Source organism: Sceloporus occidentalis, unplaced genomic scaffold (genome assembly GCF_023333645.1).
Source record: "Sceloporus occidentalis isolate IW3139 unplaced genomic scaffold, rSceOcc1.0.p SCAF_76, whole genome shotgun sequence".
Classification (NCBI taxonomy): Eukaryota; Metazoa; Chordata; class Lepidosauria; order Squamata; family Phrynosomatidae; genus Sceloporus; species Sceloporus occidentalis.
This window is the reverse complement of record NW_028317056.1, coordinates 4,991,478-5,005,843: the sequence shown is the minus strand read 5'-3', so window position 1 is coordinate 5,005,843 and position 14,366 is coordinate 4,991,478. Positions and strand designations below refer to the sequence as shown.

The 14,366-nt window shown below is 43.7% G+C and overlaps 3 protein-coding genes across 3 annotated transcripts; 1 reads left to right on the top strand and 2 right to left on the bottom strand.

Annotated features, from left to right (window-relative positions):
* Positions 1–922: 922 nt before the first annotated feature.
* On the bottom strand, positions 923–3,667 carry LOC149285867 (SPRY domain-containing SOCS box protein 3). The gene is made up of 6 exons (XM_089495056.1): positions 3,539–3,667; positions 3,196–3,370; positions 2,922–3,109; positions 2,514–2,616; positions 1,647–1,772; positions 923–1,284 (listed from the first exon to the last, which is right to left on the bottom strand). The coding sequence occupies exons 1-6, from the start codon at positions 3,665–3,667 to the stop codon at positions 923–925; spliced, it is 1,083 nt and encodes a 360-aa protein (XP_089351182.1).
* A 1,067-nt stretch (positions 3,668–4,734) lies between these two features.
* On the top strand, positions 4,735–7,362 carry NUBP2 (NUBP iron-sulfur cluster assembly factor 2, cytosolic). Its single transcript, XM_089495004.1, has 7 exons — positions 4,735–4,750; positions 5,217–5,335; positions 5,494–5,692; positions 5,925–6,079; positions 6,330–6,440; positions 6,999–7,068; positions 7,220–7,362. Exons 1-7 carry the CDS (start codon positions 4,735–4,737, stop codon positions 7,360–7,362), a joined length of 813 nt encoding a protein of 270 aa, XP_089351130.1.
* Positions 7,363–9,319: 1,957 nt separating this feature from the next.
* LOC149285865 (bromodomain-containing protein 9-like) lies at positions 9,320–11,185 on the bottom strand. The gene is made up of 2 exons (XM_089495016.1): positions 9,811–11,185; positions 9,320–9,690 (listed from the first exon to the last, which is right to left on the bottom strand). The coding sequence occupies exons 1-2, from the start codon at positions 11,183–11,185 to the stop codon at positions 9,320–9,322; spliced, it is 1,746 nt and encodes a 581-aa protein (XP_089351142.1).
* Between the last annotated feature and the right edge of the window lie 3,181 nt (positions 11,186–14,366).

Here is a 14,366-nt window from a genome sequence, read left to right as displayed (position 1 = left end):
AAGCAGAGTTAAATAAATTGACACAGGTCTAGGAACTTGCTCTGTTTTCTGACCTCATCATTCATATAATTGCACTCTGGGCCTGTGCTCTGCCATGGAACATCCACCTAATTCCTCTGAATCCAAATGGATTGAGAGAGGGTACATTGTTATATTAATAGAAAGGTCCATCCAAACAGCACCAGTGAAAGGATGAAAAGTCACACTTGGGTTGCTCATGCCACTGTATTCTGCAGCGTTAACCAACAGCCCCCTCGAACCAGTTCTGGAACTACAACCCCATAATGCCTCACTCTCCACAGACAACCAATGTGTTCTATGGTACTAGATAAGCAATAAGGAAGGGTGTAGTTCTGTATTAGCTGGAGCCATAGCTGTTGGCTTCATCTGTAACAAAGCATGCGTTTATACATTCACAGATGTACTCTTTCAACCTGGGGTAATCGGGGAGGGATAATCCCTCCCCCCCAACGCACACATTTTTAATAGTTAATAAGCCGTTAAAATATATTTCACATAATTGCACACCGCCCAAGGGGCGCGTTTTAGATTTTTGGAGATCCCTCTAGACAATATTTTTAATTGGAGTCAGTAAGTGTAATGATTTGAATGTCAGATGCTCAACCGTCTGTTCCTTCTAAGGCAATCGGGTCGCTGTGACCCCAGTCAAAAACACACATCACGGTAAAGGGCAAGGGCCTACTGTTTATAGCACCACGTTTCTCAGTTATAACATAACTACGTCATGAGAACCCGACTCCTGTGCTTCCTTTCTGCCCTTAACGTCTTGATTTTTCTTCTTGCTTGTGGGAAAGAATATCCCTTCTTTTGTCCTTCCAAAAGTTCATTGTGGGATGCGATGGCCATGTGGAGACAAAGAGGCATCAGGATCGGGTAGCCCTCCACTCCCAGAATAACCCACTTAAATCCTACGACAACGCTTGCGCTGACAATCCTCCATGCCTGGCAGGCAGCTGCTGTCCGAATCGCTGCTGCACGACGTGGCGGCCGGGGAGTCTTCGTTGCTCTGTTGAGCTGGATTTGTGCCCATCTGAAGCACCCATCCCAATTTGTTGCCCAGCAGTTGTTTAAGACCAGGAGGGAGCGGAAGGGCTTCCAAAGAGTCCACGCAGTCGGGAAGGAGTTGGCGCAGGCGCGCACAGCAAAGGTACTGCAGAGAGGTGCGGCAGCAACAAGACCGTATCACCTTCATGCTGCTTTTAGCCGCGGTGGAGCAAACCATCGGAAACAGCTTCTTGTTTCTTAGCTGTGTGGCGGCAACACCTAGAGAGGAAGAGTTAATAAGGATTATGCTTTCTATTCAGATATTTTATGGTGGATAAGATGAAAAGTTTTAGACTGTTTTAAAGTAAAGAACCAAATAGTTTTATAATGCTAGGCATTTGCAAGACAGTGCTGGACAACAGGACCCAACATAAACATGGATGTGTCTGGTTACAGAGCATTAACCTTGTGTTTTACAAATACCCTAAAGGGCAACAGGAATTACTTTGTGGCGCTAGAAGTGATGCTGAACTCCCCTGATCGCGATGCCAACACAGGATGGGAGAAGCACAACTGATAAAGAGTCATGAAGTTCTTATGGAACGGCATAGCCTAGAAAAAAGAAAAGAATCGCCCCTTACCAATGCACTTCCTGTTTTTGTAGAAGGTGAGCACTCCATGCCATGTATCTAGATGCACCCCAATGATCGATCCTTGGCCAAAGCGTGATGAAAAGCTGCTTTTGTCACCCTTATGCTGAAGTAAACCTGAAAAGAAAAAAAAAAAAAAAAAAAAAAAAAAAGATTCCTCTGAAATATCACGTGACTTAGACTTGTTAGATGGAATTCCAGTCTGCAGCTGACCTAAGTAACAATACAGCCACAAACCTCTTACCGGGCCAGTTTTAGGTATCGTACAATCCTCCTTCGTAGGTAAGTTAACATAAAAACAAAACCAGAGCTGAGGGTGTTTTTCCAGCATATATGAAACAAAGGTGCAGCACACAAAAGGACTTACTCTCCATTGTGTACTAAAGAGCAATAGTTCTGATGCACCTACAGCAACGCCATTGTCTGCCCGATCATTCAGCTGGCCAGTTGGTGGGGGTGTAAGCTCTGCCACGATGTATTATTCTAGGGTCTAGATCAGTCTATATAGCATAGCTTTTTGTTTTCTAGTAGCATTTTCTTTATGACAAGAGAGGCCTGATAAAAGACTAAGGTAAGTTTGAAGATATTTCCTCTTCATAACATGGTGAAAGTTTAGAAAGGTACAGTAAAGCATAAACAGGTAAACGAGATACCCTAACAAAAGTTAATGCCAGTCAAAAAAGAGAGAGAGAGAGAGAGAGAAAGAGAGAGAAAGAGAGAGAAAGAGAGAGAGAGAGAGAGAAACTATGTTGACTGACTAAGGCTGACTATACAATACATTTTTCTCAATTAGAAGAGACCAGCTAGTGTGGATAATTTAAATGCAAGTAATGTCGGCAAGAAAAATTGCCAGCTTACCTGTATAGGAGAGCCCCCAGCTTTCTCCATCTTTACCCAGAAGGCTGCAGAAAGTATGACGGTATTTATCCAAGTTTACATCTGAAGTTCCAATGCCAACCATCTGAAGAAAAGCAGGCATGTCAGAGACTGGCTAGCACCATAACCCACTCATTATACAAACCAAGACTTTTTCCTCCCCTTCATTAGCACTCCATTCAATGCACCAGCTCACTGCATCTCTCTGCTGGAATACATATCCCATCTCTAATAGACCCGGGACACAAATGTTTTCCAACATGGGGAGGCAACAAACTGTTACGCAAAAAGGTTATCATCAACAAGGTGTCAGACACAATTTGAGGCTCTTGTCCTGTAAATCCCAGAACTAATCATGTAATTATTTCTCACTAGGAGGGGTTTCCATACCATATCTGTGCCGTACACCGGGGAGGTCATCTTGATCTCCCAAAAATGCTGACCCTCGGAGAGCACTTTGTTTCCTCGTATGGCAGCAGTGCCGCAGCTATACTCCACATGGAAGCTAACTTTACGGTCGTCGCAGCTCAAGACGGTAGCTGTAGATTTGCTGCAGTCGTCCCATACCCAGTCAAAGTCTACAAGGGGAAAAAAATAAGACAACTATGAGGGGGGAAAATAACCGTTTCAAGAGCAAAGAGTACGTTTATACAAAAGTACTCACAATCATCCTCCTCGCCGCACTGACAGCTCTTGATCTGGTGGAAGGTGTGCAAACTCGAGCAGTAGGCATCATTCTGGCTGTCACAATCACAGTACGATTCGCCAGTTACAGGTACGGCGCTGGCTATAGAGGGCGGCAAGTGAAGCACCTCACTGTCCGAATCGCTGTTACTGTGCTGCGGGGAGAGACATCTTTCAGAAGGAACCTTAACAAAAAACATTAAAGTGCCAGCCAACTAAATAAAGTGTATGTCAGTATATTTATATATATATATATACACACACACATATATATAAGTAAATTACCATTTAAAAGCTATAATTATTCTATTTCTACAACTCACCTGGCCATCTGAATCATAACCCCATGCATCTTCACCTACTGGCAAGACCGGTGCCCGACCCTCCTGGTCTCTGCGTACACCGCTTAACACGAAGCGCCAGGCACGGCTGTTGCGCGGGCGACGTGCCATGTTTTGCGACACAGGAAGCTACGAAAAAAGTAAACATTTTAGCTCAATAAGCGCGAGACGCTCACATTCACCCTCCAAGCACATCCGGCCGTCTCCCCGGTTACACAGCCGCCGTTCAATGGGGCAGCCGGGTGTCCTGTACGGTCTCCCCGACAAAGAGCGCATTTTAAGGTAGTTTATTAGTTAAAAATCAACACAGGTGGAAAACAATTACAACAGAAGCTGGCGAGACAGAAGCCCCTCAAACGGTCACTGAAGGCAGGAAACAAAAGGCTTTCTTAGATTATTTTTGTTGCAATAAGGAACACTTTAGAGGCCAGCGGGAGTCTCAGCAATGTTCTATACCTTACACTACAGGTTACTTTAAGGTTACCCAAAAAAACGGAAATATCACCCCCAATACCGCCCCCCTCAGGATATTATGGAGTCCTGGGGGCCAAGCAGCAGTGACTCCCACTCCGTGTTTACATTCCACTCCTTAAAAACCCACGGCCTACCCCTCAGCTGTGCTCCTGGCCCCTCCCCTCCTCATGGGCCTATCATTTCAGGTCCAGTGGCCCCCAGGAGCCGATCTTTCGTCCAGCTGCCCGCTTTCACGTCCCTCAGAACTGATTCCCGTGACCCCTTACAGCCATTTCCTGCTGCCCCTACCTACCCTTTCCGGACCCGCAGACGTCAACAGTAACCCTTAAACCAGTTCTGCCCTCCGCCAAGCAGCAACGCAAGCCCTACTGCGCAGTTGGCTAGAAGGAATAGTCAATCAGGAAACTATTCACTTCTATTCGACCACAACCATGTCCGTCAAATACTGAGGCGGGACTATTATGGAAACTCTGATTGGCTAGATTCGGCAAATTTTTTTTTTAGCTCAGGCTAATCCTGTCTTGTTTGCGACTCCTGGATGGCAGAGACTTGACGTAGAGCCACCACACCTGATTGGTCCGTGTAGTTACGCGTACTAAGCTTTGTGACTATTGGTCTGATTGGTAGATACGTATCTTACATTATTGGCAATGATTGGGTAACAGTGTTGTCATTCGCGGTATATGCGGAAGTTGGTGGGCAGCATGGACACAGCGCAGGGTGAGTTATTTAACCAGGTGCAAGTGCTCTTTGCTGACTAGTGAATTTCTATATATAATACAGTACATTGTGCCTATACGGCTTGTGATATACGATAAAAAAAAGCTTGTTCAAAGTCCCTTAAAATGCAACAAACCTATCTTCCTTTACAAAACTGAATGGGTTAACCGGCCTCTTTATATTTAAATATTATTTTTAATGCAAGAATTGTTGTATATGTATCTCTAATTTTATGTACTTAAAAAAACTATCTGTTAAAATAACTATTTGTTATATATATGTATATATATATATACACACACACTTTATTATTATTAATTATTTGTAACTTAGGTGCAGAACCCTCTTTCCTTAATGTATCGGTTTGTCTTCGTTCGTCAATTCTAATTACAAAAACTTTCTGGAAAATACCTTTCTCCCAGTTTCCTGGGGGTTTTCATATTATTGTATTACTGTGTCGTTTTAGATGGTGAGAATCTTGCCAACGTCCGCCATATCGTTTTGGTTCTGTCAGGCAAAGGGGGTGTTGGTAAGAGCACTGTATCTACCCAGATTGCCCTGGCCCTGCGCCATGCTGGGAAAAAGGTGGGTAAAACGCTAACCTCAAATGACCTATATAAGCACTTAATGGCCTAGGCCGAGGGTGACAGACCATTTGGATGTTTGTACTTTGAACATAAATCGACAATGTACTTCCAGTTCCATATCTTTTGCTAAAGGGTAATCCCTTGTTGCCATTTCAGGTTGGTATTCTAGATGTGGACCTGTGCGGCCCCAGTATTCCCCGTATGCTGAACGCTCAGGGCCAAGACGTTCATCAGTGTGACAGCGGCTGGGTTCCGGTATACGTGGACCAGGAGAAGACCATCTCGCTCATGTCGATCGGCTTCTTGCTGGAGCGGCCAGATGATGCAGTGGTTTGGAGAGGACCCAAGAAGAATGGTATGAAGCGGATTAGCCTGAGGTTGTGTGGTGGGGATAACTAACATGGATTTGGACATGGGGCTCAAACTCAAAGTTGGCTTTCCACCTAAACGAGTGAGCAAGAAGAAGTGTGTAATGCAGCTTTGCTTGGTGTGGATATGTCCGGCATCTTCTTGCACGTAGCAGGAAACTATATATCAGAATGATTGTAATAACGTAACGTGGTCATCTTTATCTGCTCATCCAACAGCTATGATAAAGCAGTTCATCAGCGACGTGGCGTGGGGCGAGTTGGATTTTCTTATCGTGGACACGCCACCGGGGACGTCGGATGAGCACATCTCTACGGTGGAAGCACTACGCGCCTTCAAGCCCATGGGGGCCATTCTGGTCACCACTCCACAGGTGTCTCCCCCAGTGTAGCCAGTACACTGCAATATATATATTTCATATATAACTTGACATAGCCATAGGCCCACAAAACAAAGATATACAGATTGGGCCGTAGAATAAGACAAGACCGTAATCAATTTATTTTAACAGATATTTTTTTATTTAATGCGTTCATATATGTGGATGAAGGATCTTTTATAGGCAGCGTGTTCTTCGTGGTATTGTGTAGTTGGTGCTGATCAGATGGAATATGTCCTTACAGGCTGTATCCGTGGGGGATGTGAGGAGGGAACTGACATTCTGTAAAAAGACGGGACTGGCTGTCATCGGGATTGTGGAAAACATGAGTGGCTTTGTGTGCCCGCACTGCACGGTAACCTCACTTCTGGTTTATATGCCATTTTCAAGACCTTGCTTCCTTTTTTAACGTACGGTGTCACATTTTACAGTATTTGTAGAGTTTATAAACCCTCTAGGGAAATATCTTTTTTGGGGGGGGGGGGACCAGTACAATATCACTGGACTGGAGTGTAACTTCCTTGGTCGATGTCGTTGTAAATGTGATCCCCCGTAAGATAGGAGATAAGCGAAAAACAAAACAGGAGCATCGAATGGTGAGGTGTAATACTCGCATAATGTTTTTGAGTGTTTCTCTTTACTAATTGATGCTTGAGAGCTCCTTTTTGCACCTTTTTGGAGGAGATGTGAAGGTTTCTGAGCGGCGATGCCCCGCGGCGTACAGGAGGTATGTGTTTCAGCACTGGGAAGGGCTCCATCTGTCCTATTTCTCTGAAAATAGATCGGATAGTTTCACAGCGGGATGATTAATGCTTCCAGTGTAAGGGGGTCTCTATGGTGTGATATGTCTGCCCTTTTGCTGCAAATTCCAGTATATTTTGACGTAACCTGTGCTGTCGCTGTGTTACCCTAGGAATGCACAAACATATTTTCCAAAGGCGGCGGTGAGGAGCTGGCACGGCACGCTGGAGTCCCCTTTCTAGGTGATTAAACCTTCTTACTATGATGGAAAATTCCAAGTTTGCATCATTTACTTGAACACGGGGCGTGTCTGAGTCACCTGTTACTGTGTAAGCTTCTCGAACAAACGCTGTGTGGCAGCTCTTCTAATTATAAGGTCTTTTAACTCTTTAGGATGTGTGCCACTCGATCCTCTTCTATGCCAGAGTTTGGAGCAGGGCAAGGACTTTCTGCAGGAGTTTCCCAAGAGTCCTGCGTACCCGGCTATCACCAGTATAGCCCAGCATATTCTGAGTAAGGCGTCCTTGAGCTGTTGACCAGATCCCTGGTGGAGCTGTCACAGGACAACCTTAGATTTTGCTTCTGAAGACAGTCCGTGAATGATAAATACTAGAGACAAGACGCTTTTATACAGTAAGATACCTGCTAGAGTAGTGTTTGCCTCAGTAACTTTCCTCCGAGGATGTTCAGTTTTAGATTAGACCATCAGAATCTACCAGGAGCGCAGGTGCTTGTGATCTGCCCGTATCAACAACATTGGAAAAGTCAATGCCTTCCACACGCGGTGCAGAGAAGTCCTGATCGTGCCTGACATGGTGCTTCTACGTTTTCCATGTGAAAAGGTGATAGGGGTGCGGCCGCGCTCTAGACCACTTTAGGAGATGAAAACTGCATCTCTTCCAACCGCAGGAGAAGTCAATACAAACCTGTTAGGAGGTTTCAGCTTTTCACTGTTGGAACCAGATTCAACTTCTGATACCGCCAAAGCCTCATTGCTTCATTAAATCTAACAAAAGTAAAACACAATACCAAAAACTGTGGGCTTTTCTTTCATAAATTCCAAGGGTTCTTTAAAACTAGAAATAAATGTTTCCACGGGAATAGTCTGTGGGGGAGGGGGGGTCGGCCGAGATGAATATTGCCATTTAGTGAATTGATCTCCTGCTACTCAAAGTAAAACGATACCAACTCATGTTTTATTACTTTTGCAAGAAAAGTGTGTGTGATATGTATTTCTGCAGAGGTTTGTTCTCACTCAGAAGTAAATTATACTATAACTAAAGGCCGAGAAGCAGACGCAGCTCGTCCACATGCAGATAGTAATGTCCTCACTACCTCTTATTGTGGATGACAGCAGTATAATACCTAATGTGAATGCTGCGTCTTGTTTCTAGATGGTTAAATCTTTGGGTTACTTGTACAGTTTAAAAAAAAAATTTGATTTCAAGACTCAATCGGAGGGTTAATGCCTCCTTACCTGGCCACCACCAATGAATCTTGCTTGCCTTTTCTCCTTTTTTATTGGGCCAACACGAAAAAGCAGTAGAATCTAACTAGAGATCCCATCTCAAAACGGAGCCGTCACGTTACTAACGTTTCACATGATACACAAGGTTTTCTATCAAACTTTGCATTTAATTCGTATGTCTATGATGTACAAAATATGAAAACGTACATGACATTCTGTTCCAAGCAGATCTACTAATCCACTCTGTCCGTTCCCCTTCCTACCCATGGATACTGACAAAAAGTGGACCCTCCAATAAAGTTCTAATAAAAAACTGGAATCTGCCTTCTTACTTATTGTGCTGATCACAGTTGGCGATGTTCCTGGAACACGGCCACCTCTTCAGCTTCCTTGTCACTGTATCACAAAAAAAGGGCATTCACCGACCTATCTACAACTGGGGGAAATAGTTTATTTTCAACAACTTGTCCACTAGAGCTTAAAATTGAACTAACGATGCCGCTATACAATATGTGCCCCTATAAGGCCATATTCCACGGATCTTGATAAACCTAAGAACTTCCCTTAAAAAAAAAAGTGCAAAAATCTGGATTCCTTGATATTCAGCGTGAAGGTATATCGGAATGCATTTCAGAAAGGAGATCCATACCATATGTTTAGAAAGTGTTTCAGAGATAATTATTGGCCGGTTTAGCAGATCTGTCTGTCTGGTGTAATAACGATCCTGAGAATGTTAACTCAATAACCACACAATATTGTCCAAATGAATGTGACAAGCTTTTACTAAATAATGGCCATTGTTAAAGGAAAATTGGACTAATTACAACACTCCTAACCTATATAGGGATAATTATAAATATAGGTGTTTTAAAGATAATATATCTTTACAATGAATAAAATGTCAGACTAGTAGAAAAATGCCTTAAATATTTTCTACTACTCTGGACTACACAGAAATGTTATATTAATGAGATTTGGGGTAACAGACACAAAACAAGAACATCTTACAAAAATATTTACACAATTTAATTGGTGCTGTCAGGGTCTGGAGACTCAAGGAATTCGTACGGGTCAGGAATGTCTTGCTGCTCCCCGATGCCGAGACGAGGGCTCCCGAGATGGTGATGGTGATCTCGGTCCGAGCTGTTAGACAAGGAGCTTATATTCGACGATAGCCGAGATCCGACTCGGTCAGCGTGGACGTCATGGAAGTCGTGCAACAGTTTAGTGTGGTCATCTAAACCTAGATGACCATCATCATGGTCGAGTTCCTTCTTGACTTTACCCAAAGAATTCAGCATGGACATGTCAAGGGACACATCAGAGTATGACTTTATGGCTATAAAATCAAGAGCTGAGCTGTTACAGTCCCTCAGCGGCTCGCCCATCATCAGGTGTTTAGAGGAAGGGTCTGGGCAATGAGGATGTAATCGGGGCTCCTCTTTGATCATTAACAGAGGCACTTTTAGATCTTCAGGGAGGTTCATCTGCATGTTCCTCCTCTGTTTAATCTGATAAATGGCTTTGGAATGATCTCCCCCGGTCATCTGATCAAGCATGTCGTTCACCATCTTTTTGGCATAACTGCTGCAGTCTTTTACAAACTCTTGTAGGCTCAGCGCGCACTGTATCCCCGTGTCGTCGCCATAACCTGCATACATCAGTTCCATCTCATCCGGTTTGAGATCCGTGAACAGGGTGTTATTCTGTAAGGACAGGGACGTGCTGGTGCTGTTCAGAAAGGTGACCTTGTGTCTGCGATCATCTTTGAACCCCAGCGTTGTAAAACTAGGTAACAGCTTGCTTGACAACGAGCCCAGGTCCACGGGATGAGTTTCCTCCTCTTCACCGTCCAGATCGGAGTTGACGACAGTGTAGAGTAACGAGCCGTCCGGATTCTTTTTTAGGTAGCCTATTCGGGAGTTTGGTAAAAGTCTGTTGATTTTGTCATGGGCTTCATCAGCCGCGTGTTCAACGAGAGCCAATACGTGTTCTTCCGCGGTGCTGTCCGTCAGACTGCAGGCGTTACCTTCCGGCTCGAAAATACAGGGGATAATCTCCTTGGGAGGCTTTTTGTGTTTTTTTGTAGTCTCTATCGGAATAGGCGCAATTATTTCCGGAGCAGGTTCGACGACTGGCGCCTCTTCCGCTCCCAAAATAGCGGCTTGCTTGCTCATCATCTTGAAGCCCGTGTGAAGCAGCTTCTTGGCCAACTTATAGTAGACCGTTTCCGGGCCGTTGTAGGTCATGGCGTTGTCGCACATCAGTTTAAAGTCGGCCTTGAACTCCGTGATCGATTTGTATTCGTTCATGTCAATCTTTTCTTTCATGGTGCTGAAATCCATCGGATGCTTTATGATCATGAAATAGCCGGGCGCAATCTGATCGGTAACAGGGAAGGCAAAGAATCCGTGCGGGTCCTTCTGCTGCAGCTGGCGGAGGAAATGTTCCAGAAGCTGCTGTATTGGGTTTTTTTCCGTCTCCGTTTGTTGCACCCTAGGAGCCGTCACCGGATGATGAACGGGTGACTCGGCTTCGATTTTTTTCACAGGTTCAAAATATTCTGTTTCGTCTTGGGAATCATAATGCTCCTTTTCCCGCTTCCGCTTCTTCTCTTCCTTCCGCCTCCTCCTTTCTTCGTCATCCAAGTACTTATCTTTCTCTTTTTCAGACTTTTTCTTCTTCTTTTTCTTCTTCTCTTTGTGGCGGTCGCGTTCGTGATCCGAACGATCGTCGTAGAAGCTGGAATCGTGCCCTGATCCTGACAGCTCGGTCACTTCACTGCCACCAACTTTAAGGACCAGCTTCAACGGCTTTTCGAGCAGTGTGTCCGAATAGTCGGCATCATACGACCTCCATTCAGACTTATGCTTCTTGTGTTTCTTGCCCATGGCCTGGAAGAGCGTATAAATATCATTTTAATAGCATTCTACAACCTCTAGTTCTAACGCACATGTTAGCCTTAAATATAACACTACTAAATAATTATTACATATTGTGCTTTATAGCGCACAGATAATATAGTAAACAACAATCAGTAATCTTTGTACCTCTGGTGCTTCCCTAAGGCAACACTCCCAGCCGCCCCCTCCGCATTAACATAGTCTATAGAAGTTATGCTGAGCTGGCACAGTCTCCATAGTGTAAGTGGGCAGGTTGGGGACCCCTGTAACCAGCTCGATGAGCATCAGCGTACCAGGGGGGCCTGATCACCCAAGAGGGCTATCTGATCACTTTACGCCAGGATACGTCACTGACAATACCTAATCAATAGAGTAATCTCCATGGAAACACTTTTGTGAGTTCCTGTGATCCGCACATAGCTTTACACACAAGAGTCAAAGCGTTTCCATTATATGCAACATAAACAGAGAGTGACATGATGTTACCATAGCGACTCGGGAGTTAAATCTCTTTATATCATTATTATTGATGTATCCAGGATACGGTATCTCGCCCTTATATAATAACTGCTGGTTATAAGATGGGGTATATATATATATATATATATATATATATATATATATAAAACACAGTGTATGACAGATACACTGATGACAATAAACGGAAGTGGGGTTTTCAATAATAAAGTGTTGCTTAGTTTTCATCAGCACTTTCAACAAGTAATACCTGGTAACGCTGTATTTTATTTTAATATATATTATTTTAATTTGCAAATAATCGATTCTAATAATTTAAGCTATAACTTTACACTGTACGTGTAGATCAGTACCGAGTATTCCTGTAATTATATAGCCGGATAACAATACACCGGTTACACACAATTACTAAAATATATTAAAAATGGCTAAAGCAGCAATTAAGATAAAATCATACCTTATTATTGAAAGAAGCTGTTTGGAGTCAGGAAGGAGGATAGAGCGAGCGCTAACAAGAAGTGCGCTGATTGGATGATCTAACGAAGGGGTTAGGGGAGAGGCATGCTGGGAGTTGTAGTTCTTTTCATGATCGGGTCTTTTGATTTTCAAAGCAATGGAACTACATTTCCCTACATGCCACAAAAAACGGACGCGTTCTGATGACGACATAACAGGTCAGACAACTGCGCAATAGGTCCCAATTAGCCCGCCCCTTGCCTTCTCCGGCCAATAGCTGCTGGGGGCCCTGCTTTGTTATTATTAAAGGTTTAGTTACCTGTTTCAAAGCAGGTATTTAATGCGGGATGCTTTACTCCCCCCCCCTTGAGGAGTCTTGTTATTAAAACAAATTATTTATTGGCACTTACACAGTTGAACATGCCAACTGTCCTGCACTTATTGGGACAGTCCCCAAATATGGGTCCGCCCCCCATTTTCATGTTATGTTGATTATTATGTTAAAAGACATTGTTAGAGAGGATGATGCTGCTGTCTAGCAGTAAGTAAGGTTCTCATGAGTTTCTTGTTTGGTGACATTTGATATTATTTTATATATAGCGCCAGAAATTCCCGCAGTGCCTATTACAGTCCCTACATTCTAAGGGTCTGACGTAACTGCTATGATGCAGTCTAATCACTCCTCTCCCCTGTGCCCTCTTTCTTCCCCTGATGCCCCTCTTTCCTCCCCTGTGCCCTCTTTCCTCCCCTGACCCCCTCTTTCCTCCCCTGATGCCACTCTTTCCTCCCCTGTGCCCTCTTTCCTCCCCTGACCCCCTCTTTGCTCCCCTGATGCCACTCTTTCCTCCCCTGTGCCCTCTTTCCTCCCCTGATTCCCCTCTTTTCCAGGAGCTCGGAATGATTGCTAGGTATGAGGGTATCGCAGGGTTCTACAGCCCCAAAAGCCCCAATAATGTGTATAGAAACAGCAGAAAATGGCTTTATAAATTAAACGGGGTAAATAAAATACATTCCTTCTTACACGTTCGTCTTAATGCCCCATCCAGTTACAGAAACAGCTGTCAATAGGTCCCAGTCATGTTAAAACGTCTTAAAACCCCGCCCCCGAGCCACGCCTGTAGCCACACCCTTAGAACAAGGCATGGTTAAAGCAGCGGGAGGTGCGGGATCCGTTGATTGTCGGGTGAAGATGCCCCTCCCTTATCTCTTGTATTATGACACCAGTTATCACTTTCCTCTTCTAAATAACATAAAGGGGATTCTCCATCTTCAATAAATCTTATTATTTTCCTTGATTTCTCAAAGACCCTGACACATAAAAATGTGGGTGGGCTTCTTTTAAAATATCTACATATTACATATATTAACATACATTATATTAACATTAATAAACCCCTGTATTAATACAGCGACCCCCTCTTCTTTATTTCAGATTTCTTAAGTATTTACTCATTTACTTCTATCAGCGGCTCTTTGGCTCCGGGTAACCTCGATCTTTTAGAATTTGCAGCAGATCGGCCCCATTCGGCCCCCGTCTAGTCTGCCTGTTATTCCTGCTGTAAAGACTCAAACCTTTATCAGTCATTGGTATCGTCTTAGATTCAGGAGTCATATCCCGATCCCGTGTGTTTAAATCCCCTCACTGTATTAGCCTCTACCACTTCTGATGGGAGCTGTTCCACCTATCTACCACCCCCTCAGTAAAGTTAAGTTTACTTGCAGATACATAAAAAATATTTATTTAAAAAAAGCAAAATATAAGATATATGGCAGTTTAATGTCCCTGGGACTCCTTTCCAGTCTGCCCAGTTAAAAGGGAAGGCTTAATACATGATATGCGTATATATGATACAGATGATTCTTTAGGTGTGGGGAGGGAAATATTATTGATACAATGTAACAAAGCAGATCTGCTATAGATACAGCAGGGGATAAGGGGAGGGAAAGGATGCTAACAGAGCTCTGTTCTGATTGGCTGCTGCTTCACCCCGCAGATCACTGGTACTTGTGGTTCATAAAGTTCTATGAAGATAGCAGTTATAGTGAAATAGAACCACATTTCCCAGAATCCCTCACGTGCACAGTTATGATTGGAACCAGAAATCAGCCAATCGGGGTTGGCTTTGCTTTCTGGACCTAGTGGTGGCTCCAAAAAAGGTATGGTCTGATCTCAATTATTTTATATCACTTTAAATCCTCTTTAATTATGATTTTGGATGATATAAATTTCAAAGCA

Bases quoted from the DNA above. Each gene is read 5' to 3' on its own strand.
- LOC149285865 (XM_089495016.1), bottom strand. From the start codon at position 11,185: ATGGGCAAGAAACACAAGAAGCATAAGTCTGAATGGAGGTCGTATGAT. The intron at 9,691-9,810 runs ATCAGATTAAAC...CTTCCTCTAAAC, and splicing joins AGATCATTCCAAAGCCATTT to ACCTGATGATGGGCGAGCCG.
- NUBP2 (XM_089495004.1), top strand. The intron at 5,693-5,924 runs GTATGAAGCGGA...CTCATCCAACAG, and splicing joins GAGAGGACCCAAGAAGAATG to CTATGATAAAGCAGTTCATC. The intron at 6,080-6,329 runs GTGTCTCCCCCA...ATGTCCTTACAG, and splicing joins TTCTGGTCACCACTCCACAG to GCTGTATCCGTGGGGGATGT.
- LOC149285867 (XM_089495056.1), bottom strand. From the start codon at position 3,667: ATGGCACGTCGCCCGCGCAACAGCCGTGCCTGGCGCTTCGTGTTAAGC. The intron at 3,371-3,538 runs GTGAGTTGTAGA...CTCTCCCCGCAG, and splicing joins GTTATGATTCAGATGGCCAG to CACAGTAACAGCGATTCGGA. The intron at 3,110-3,195 runs GTGAGTACTTTT...TTCCCCTTGTAG, and splicing joins GTGCGGCGAGGAGGATGATT to ACTTTGACTGGGTATGGGAC.